The 9,315-nt window shown below is 44.1% G+C and overlaps 1 protein-coding gene across 1 annotated transcript; it reads left to right on the top strand.

Moving 5' to 3' along the window:
- The first annotated feature begins 307 nt into the window (after positions 1–307).
- LOC115319391 lies at positions 308–7,040 on the top strand. The gene is made up of 4 exons (XM_029979367.4): positions 308–518; positions 2,301–2,394; positions 3,388–3,505; positions 6,942–7,040. Exons 1-4 carry the CDS (start codon positions 308–310, stop codon positions 7,038–7,040), a joined length of 522 nt encoding a protein of 173 aa, XP_029835227.2.
- Positions 7,041–9,315: the final 2,275 nt, after the last annotated feature.

Consider the following 9,315-nt stretch of genomic DNA (forward strand, 5'->3'; position numbering starts at 1 on the left):
CAACCAGGTTAACGCGAGTAGTTGCTGTTTCTTCCGATGGATGGCGCTTCAGTCTCATTGAACGTTGTTTGGACGTACCAGGTATGCCACACCTGCGTCCAAGTATTAGCCCACAGCTGCGTTGAGTCAGTTCGGCTTGTGTCGTGACAACCCAAGTTGCGCGTAAACTTTTTTTTTTTTTTTTCTGGTTCAAAAAGCGATGGTTCCAGGGAACTTGAAGCGTAGATAACGCCGTCGCTACAGGTTGACGCTCCATGGCTAGCAGGCAATGCACTGCCTGAATGGTACCCGCTTTGGGCTATGAACGATGCGGATCTTGCTGCTGCTCTTACTTCTCAGCGGGCTTCGGCTAGGCGCGAACGGTTCCGATACCGATAACGTTCCCCGTCCCGGTAACGGTACCGTTGCCGGTGAGGGAAATAGTTCCAGCAGCGACAGCCCCGCCTTCTGGCCTTCGTTCAGCCTCTTTTTTCGTGACCACCACAAAGAGACTCCCAAGGACGACGACGACCATCGCCGTGAGTGTTATAAAAGCTATACTACGTCTTCGTAGATCAGTTAAATATATATATATATATATATAAATGTACGCTGGATTGGTATTAATTATATATGAGTAAATACCTTTTGAAAAGTATAAATAATAGAAAACATGCAGGCGAGGGAGGTGAACTTTCGACATCTTAAAAACCCAAGACATGATGACAGAAACAAACAATTAACACACTCGCGCATACGCCTACGAACACGCACATCTACACAGATGTGCATGTACACATATACACGTGCACTTGCACGCACACGAACACAGACAGAAAAAAAGACAGACGTCTGTGAGTGTTGTCCACCTTTTCGTTGTCAAGTTTCGGGTTTTCAAGGTGTTCGAAAAGTAATTAATTGCAACTGCAACTACCTCGCTGAAAGGGTAATGATTAAATATAAAATGCAAGTGCATAAAATCAATTCTAATCGCACTTTACATTCAGAAAACAGTAAAATTACTTCATAATTGATTTGCTTTTATAGCTACTTGGCTTTTCCAATCTAGATGCGTCCATATTTCCGCAGTAAAATGTTTTTGTTAATTTCTAGTTTCATAACTCGAGTTAAAGTTAACATTGCTTTATATTTATCTTAATGTGTTTCTTTCTTTCATGATGTTTGTTACTCGTATGATAGCGCTTCGTGATCTGGGTAAAATCTGTTATTTTATTGCACCCTAGCAAAACCAAAAGCGTTCCTGTTTTCATCCTGGCGACTAATGGTATATACTATATGGCTTTATGCGATCTATCGAGTGTAGACGCTGGATGAATTGAATGGAGATTTAGGCCGTGTTCCAAAATGTACTCGATCTTACTCCAGGGTAAGGGTTTTGTACCCTTGGCGTTCTAAAACCTACCCGCGTCCAGCGTTTTCAATCTGTGCTGTCACGTGATACGATCCGCCGGAGTAACTCGGATCCATTTGGGTGAGATTTGGAACACAGCCTTAAACTCAAGATTGTGCTAAACATTCTTGATCATATTTATACTCCCATTTAACACAAAATGGCTCGCAAAAAAAGTCAACCGGTTCCTGCTTAGAGAAATATAACTCGGCTAGATATGTCAGTGGGAAATGTACCGGTTTTTTTTATTGAGGGCCGATCAAAATACAAAAAAAGAGAACTTAAGCGCCAAAATTGTCTACTGAGAAAAGTAAGCGATCAACTTTTTTTGTAAGGCTTATTTAACGCATGCAATTTGAAAATCATAGTTTGTGAATAAGTAAAATATGTGTGCATAAGTGTGTTCTTGTCAGCGTTCGTTTTTCATGCACAAAAGTTAACGCAAGCAAGGCATACAAAAGTATCGAAGCTAACAATAAAATTTCAGGATCGAAAACGTTTCAGGAGAAAAGGGTGCACCAGAGATCCCAATTCACATTTGTCAGAAATCAAATCAAATCAAATTTTTATTCAGACAATCGACGTGTGGTACAATAGATCGATTGCTCTATTACCCAAGCATCAGGAGAATGCAGAGATTGGTGTTTCACGCGCCGCGCGTGCTGGCCTTTATTATTAAGCGTTCGTCAACGCTTAAAAAAAAAAAGGCATGTAGAGGTTTGGGGCAGAGAACGCACACCACGAGCGCTGGCACGAGCCTCTCGCTTGGAAGCCTTTCATATCGCTCGTTCGCTCATGAAACTCAAATAAGTTTGTCGTTTCAGAAACATCTAGCGTCATCTCCCCTTTGCCAATCAAAAATCCTTATCAATAATTTGATTTTTATGTTTTCTTGCACGAAAACCGCAAGACGACTGGCACAGGAGGTACTTCCACCGGTTTCTTCCCCTGGTGGGCATCGTGGTCTTGGCGCTGGTCGCCACGTGTCTCTGTCTGGGCTACGCGTGCGTATCTCTTACATCTATATACTGAAAAACCCCAAGGTTTTTGTTCAGAAAAAAAGGAAAGAGATTCCGAGCCTCTATTATTTGTTCTGGATGGGCTGGCCCTCGGCCACTTTGTCCCGGTTTGTTCCTGGCTAAAGAGCGGGCCTAGGGATCATCAGCTGACGGGTTTGCATTGCATCCGATGTGACCACAATCCTATACGAGCTTGTTTCGGAGAATGCGTATTGCAACCGAGGTTTCGGTTGCGCGTCCAAATTTCTCCAGGGATCAAAGTTCCTCCCCAGTCCTCCACTGGGTCATGTTAGATGTCCTTCATTGGATTGACAGGCAAAATTCCTAAATGTGTCTTTGCCGCGTAAACGTAATAATAGTATAAAATCATCGTACAGTTGTGCTCAAGAGTACCTTAGCCGGTGTTATTTCAACATTATCTCCTCTCAATGGGCATGCGTCGGATTATAATCGCACAAAAGGGCATTTTATCGTGTTTCTTTGTGCTCTACATTGTCATAAAACGATATTGAAACGGATCCCAATGATAAATTAACGACTGCGACAGTATATTAATTCACACACGCAGTTCTACAGTCTTTCATATGAATCTGAGGTCGGTGAAAATGCCGTCTCACTTCATACTGCACTCCAGTACTTTGTGACCTTTAATTGGACCATGTCGAGGCACATACAAACGTAGTCATCACCAAACTATCGCTTGTCTCGTGGACCTTACTTCCTATGTGTTTAATAAAATAGCCATTTATATCTACTGTCTCCACATCTGACGCTTGAACAAAGTCCACCTGAAAAAGAGAAAAAAGAAAAGAAAAGAAAGGTTACCTGTTTAAAACGTCATCAGGCTGAAAAACAAAAACGGCGTTTTAAATTTCGTTTACGCACTGTAGGTGGGACAACATATTAGCTAAATATGTCGTCCCACCTACAGCGCATGTGTGTGGACTCGACAGATCTGATCCGACTATTTGGGTTCAGGTGCTCGTCCAGGGACGAGGAAGTGTACCTCCTGCAGACAAGACCAGTGCCATTCAGCGAGCCGGTTCCTATGTACGCTCTGCAAACACGCAACCCCAACATCCAGTACTCACCCTACGTAAGTTGTTCCATGGGCAGCTTAAAGGGGTACGGAAACGAAATTTTAGCACCGATCTTTCTGCATAAATATGGGCTAGGGACAGGCACCACCTCGGAAATATCAATATCGCGCTGTAAAACACAGGAGAACTAATTTTAAACCTAATTAAACGATTTCAAATTCACACCTGGTGGTGTGAATTTCAAGAGATAGTTACAGACGGTGTAAATTTCCGCAACCAGCTGTCTACAAAGCAGCTGGTTGCGATAACCGTTTACACTGAAGAAAACTGAAGATGCTGTCCGAGCAGAAGCTTGATCCGTTTGAGCATGGTATTATGCGTGAACCATTGAAAGGGTACGGCTTAGAACTAGTCTGTTGGAATATCCAGCAAAACTTTTAGTGGGACTTTCGATTTGGATCGTCATTATAGGTGGATCAGATATTAGCCTTGGTGAGGGCATCGAGAACGAGAGCTTTCCCGAACAAAATACGACGGGCAAGTTAGCTGACGCAAGTAAATGTTAAACATGATGATGTTGCCAAATCCTCGGGTAAAGTCTCCATCTTCAACTTTCTCTGATGCTTATTGGGCAGTCAGAGGTTTCTGCTGGGGGAGTTTTGTCGACAAATGTTAAATTTTTCACCCGCACATGGATGGTGATAAACATCCCGGGAGCCGCTGCTGCGTTTGTTCTGAGCATTTATTTACACAGTGGTATATTTCAGCGTTTGTACGGCAACAGAGCAATTTAAAACCTGCAAATAAATCACAGGTTGTCAATTGCTTCCTTCGCGAAATAGCAGACGCTTACAATTCAAGTTCGCGTTTGATTTCGTTGCCCGCGGGACGCGATTTCTATCAGAAAATTTATTTTTTTTTCTTTCTGTTCCGTGCACGCGCATCGTAGCAGACGAACCCTCGTCGTCTGCTCCCGCTCCTCGCCGGCTTTGCCGGAGCGAGGCATGACGGGTTTGCATTTCGGCGCACTCTCGATTTTCTCGGTGCAGCGAGTGCATGCACGCGTGGGGTGTCAGCGCTGAAACGAACACGGAGAGTGCAACCACTCGTGGAGTGCCGGCCGAAACGAACCCGCTCCACGCTGCGAGTGGACACGCGTGGGCACGAGTGCCGTGAAACGAATTCGCTATAAGAAACGAGCAGAGAAAAACCGCACCGAAACGCTGGAAAGCCGCTAGTATCGTTTTCATACCGCGAATACGCGACCGCAATTAATGAAAATCGTGACCTCAATTAAAGGGTAACGAACTTCGCACGAGTCGCAGCTGTTTGCGAACTTTTTTTTTTTTTTTCGCGTCCCACTTTGTTAGGTATTTTACGCCTCTACCGGAACAAATGCTGTGACAGAATAGCCTTCGCAAAGTCCACTCAATTTATTTTCACGTATAGTATTATCAAAAATGTATCCATGTGCAGAGAGAGAGAGAGAGAGAAACAGAAGAAATAGATGTTCTTGAGAAAAATAACGCGATGGCTTGTTTGAACGACCGCCATGCTGACAGCATGTTGCTTGTCACGCTATGAATGTATTTATCCAGTCCTTTCCTTTTTTCTTTTTTTTTTTGTCGCAGTCATTATAAATCTCACACGTGCGGAGGAACACTTGCACAACGCCGCTTGAAGCTCGGTATCAGTAACGGAGCTCGGACTCTGCTGCCGAGCCACAAAATTTCTGGGTCGAAACCTACAGCGACGATAGCGATTCGAGCAGCTGGCTGGCGACGCTGGCTCCACCAGGAGCTTCGCGTCCAAGCCTTTACATGTTCCGGTTCTGTTCGTTGGTACTGACAGCGTCGTGCAGAGGCGGTCGTGGCGGCTTGCGCGCGATATTTCGCACGTTCATCTTCACGTCGATCTAAAATGTACAGCTTGCGGAGTATGGTTCAGTAAAATATTGTTCTTGAAGAATAAAACATTTAGGGACTAAGACAGACAGTACGGTTCTGTCAACTAGCAACCTACATATAACGATGGCACTTTCTATACGTCAGCGCTTCTTTCCCGTTTCCCCGAATTCCCTAAAAAAAAAAAAAAAAACTCTCGAAAAATAATAAGGTTATGGTCGCAACTGCTACCTTCCTAGACCATGCATCAGGGTGCAACGCGGAGCTGACAAAACCAGAGGCGCCCGTGGCGCTTGCGTCACCTACTGCGCTAACGCCAGAAAATTTTCTCGCCAGTGCTTTGTGCCTTGGCGAGATGTGAAACTCCGCATCTGGTACACGAAGTGCTTTTAGTGACGTTGCACTTGCCGGTGTCAAATAGCTTTTCTGGCATAATGTGCCACAGAATAAACACAGTTCGCGGCGGGTAGTGAGTGCTTAGTTGTCGCTCCCCAGCCTATGAGATTTTTGCATTGGTAGAACAACGGATCGCAGAGACACAAGTGCAAAAGAAGCCACGCCATGTGCTTCGGATGCTTGACTGTAGGGTGAATTCGCAACTTTCAGTGATGGTGGCACCGTGGAGTAAAAACTGCACTCCCTAGCTCGTAGGTGATGGACTTCCGAACCAAGGTGCTTGCTTGCCCTTTTCTGATGTGGAAGTATCAGGTGCGACTCTTATTTGACTCATATTTCACAGAATTAGAATTAATTACCTAAGCGTCGCAGACCCAACCTCGTACTGCTATTCTACGACGATCATCTAGATGACAGCCATTTTGATAAGAGTTGAGAATACCGAGCACTCCGTCTGGGGAAGGAACGTGTTGTTTACTAATACTTCCGCATTTGCCAACACCGGGTGTGACCATTGCGCTTTTGTAGAAATAGAATCTCGTGAAGTAAAGCATCTGCACATGCCGACGCTTCGCTTCACGAGCATCACTCCTGCGCGAGTTCTTTGCCTTTGATAACACGTCGCAAACGCAGCCAAAGCCCACCGCAAGGCAAAAAGCACTTATTGGAGGCGGGCTGCATTATTAGCCCGTCACCGACTGGCTACATTTATAAGTCAACCGTAATTAAAATAACCTATAACTGGAATCTATTGATAGATAGTTCATTTAAGATAAAAGGATAAAGACGTTCAAGGTATATGAGAGGCGGTTTAGTAAAGGGACTGTGACAAATAAACTGCAGCATTTTAGATACAGTGTTCATGAAGATTTAAAGGAAAAATATATGCGCAGTACAAATAAAATGCCTTCCACGAAGCTAAAATATTTTCGCTCCTTTACTTGTGAGCCCGTATCCTCGGATAAGATAACTTTAACCAATGTTTGAGCAACACGCACAAAACAGAAACTGTGAAGAACATAACATAGTAGTGGGAGGACCCTTAGGCACACAGGACTGGCCTACTGGAATGATACTTCACAAATGTATTTGAGGGGAAAATTATTTTGTAGGATACGAAATATATCAACTGCGCTCTGCCGCAATTCGTGTGCCGCAGTTGCTAAGAGCTTTCTCTCTTCTGTCCTTCCAGGAGTACACCGGTGGATACACGCCACCGCACGCCGGCTACTCGACGTTTGAAGCGTATCCCAAATCCAGCGTGAAACCGACAGCACCGCCGGTTTATTGAGCCGCCGTCACGCCACTCATGCCACATGTCATAAGACACGCTAATCGCTGCAGGCAGCATGCCATCTTCGGACCGGCGTCAGTCAAGCTTGTTCCAAGCACGCTTGCTCCACACATGCTTCCAACATGCATCTGCAGACAGTTTTTGTATAACCAATGTAACAAGACCGTCATACAAGGAAGAAACTGTCCGCAGACTGTCGTTTCTGACCCCCTGCTTTGCAGTCGAGTGGACAGTCCCCAAAAATATTTCTCTCGTTTTACCTGATGTTTTTGCTCAGCTTCAACTTCTCCAGTTTATACTCCCGATGAAAAGAAAAAAAACGTGGAACTTGATGTCAGCGGACGTCCTAGTCGCTACTGTTCGTTTTATTTGCTTTTATTTCTTATATTTTCGCGCAGACAGGAGGTGAGGCCTCGGTGTAACTACATTTATTTGGTGAACATCGTACTTACCGAAACTGGGAACGTAACGGACATCCCTCCACGGGGTCTTCGGGGCAGTCCTCTTCGTGCTCGTTTGAAGAAACACACTCTGTACGTCCCCTTCACGTTCCCTTCACTGTTCATGCTCGGGATACCGTTAAATGCAAAACGAATATTCATCTGCATGTCCAGTTGCGTTTGGTTTGTGTCGACTTGATTATATGAAAGGGTAGTCAGCGCTAGCGAAGTAATCCTTAATATTAAACTATCCAGAATTATCAGTAGTCTTGTAAGGATTTTGACGAGGACGTTTTAACATAAGCGGCGCGATATATTCCAAGTAATTTCAGTATAGCGTACGGAAAGATTGTTTTAAATCGTTATGTAAACACCACATCACCGAGTGTTTATCGGGCCCAGTGGGCATTAGATGGCCGCCACGATCATGTGGCGAATTGACGATAATCTATTAAATGATATTTCGTTAGAGGTTCTTATTAGCCATGTCACAATGGCAGATTTGAACGGTGTCCATATTAATACTGTAAATAAGATAACGATCTATCTTCTTTTTTTTCGTTCCCCGAATATATTGCAAAAGCAGAAGTCCCCAGCTTCTCATTATGGCAAGTGCTTGTGACGCAGCACCTCTTTTGAACGAGTATAATATACAGTGAAACATAAGCGTTCTGAATATTTTGACGCTTTTTGCCTTCTCGCATATCGAACAAACTGATGTAGCACCAGATAGTAACAGCTTCAAAATTGCAATTGCAACGTGGCCCGTGTGAATAATAATTAAAAGAATAATTATTAGATTTTAGTTAAATTTGTCAACTGATCGCGACAGATCTCCACATCTAGTGTCGTTCTAGCCCGATGAGCACACAATGGAAATGGTATGCAACAACAGACACCGCTTTTTTTTTAAGTTCTGCACCGATTAAAAAGAATCATATGCTGTCGTTCATGGAAGGATCGCATCCCAAGGGGCGTGAAAGAATAGTGCACCTCAAGGAAACGTCTGCGAGTACACTCTCCCGAATAACACGGAAGCAGCCTATCACGGCGAAGAATAGAAGGATCCTGGACAATGGCAACGTTCAGGTTACGATTAGAACAAAAAAATCGCGACGGGCGCAGGCCAGCGAACATGAGGTTGCACTTTTTTTTTAATTTAATGAAATCTCGAGCTTCGTCATACGTTGGGATTCTTCTTTCCTTCGCCGCAAGTGGCTGTCTTTATGTTCAGTGGGAAAGTGAACATACCTTTTTTTAGAGTTTAGGGCTCTATGGGCACTTCACGAGGATACTGCAACAAATGAAGCTGGAGCTCAAGCCGACGGCTTCTGAGCTAGAAACTAATGTGCCGCTGTGCAATTAAACAAAAAATAAAGCTGACTTTTTTTTAAAATATTTTTCTTTTGCAATGACTGCCTTCGTGTTTGTTGAAACTTCATCATGTCGCAGTCGAGGTGCTCGCCAAAAAGCTACCCGAAAAAGAAAAATATTTGAAGCCTGCGCATTACGTCAACGTTAGTAGATTCGCGACAATTAAAAGTTTTCGTGAAATCACCGAAATGCTCATTGTTTTTCTAGGACAGTCTTCTGTCATGATATATCCAACGTTACTAACGTTCTTTGAAAGATTGGCTGATGCTCCTCGTTTCAAGATTGTACATTATATATTGGGTCATTACTATTGTGCTATAAAAAGCGTGGGAGGTAACGGCACAGACATGCCTCAAATGACGTCACTTTTTTTAAGCTCCAGATACGCACGACGAATCGTCCCACGAATCGAACGACACGCCGGAAAGATGGCAACCCCGACGTCACGTGGGACGTCA

The sequence above is a fragment of the Ixodes scapularis genome, unplaced genomic scaffold (genome assembly GCF_016920785.2).
Source record: "Ixodes scapularis isolate PalLabHiFi unplaced genomic scaffold, ASM1692078v2 PGA_scaffold8__174_contigs__length_109621045, whole genome shotgun sequence".
NCBI lineage: Eukaryota > Metazoa > Arthropoda > Arachnida > Ixodida > Ixodidae > Ixodes > Ixodes scapularis.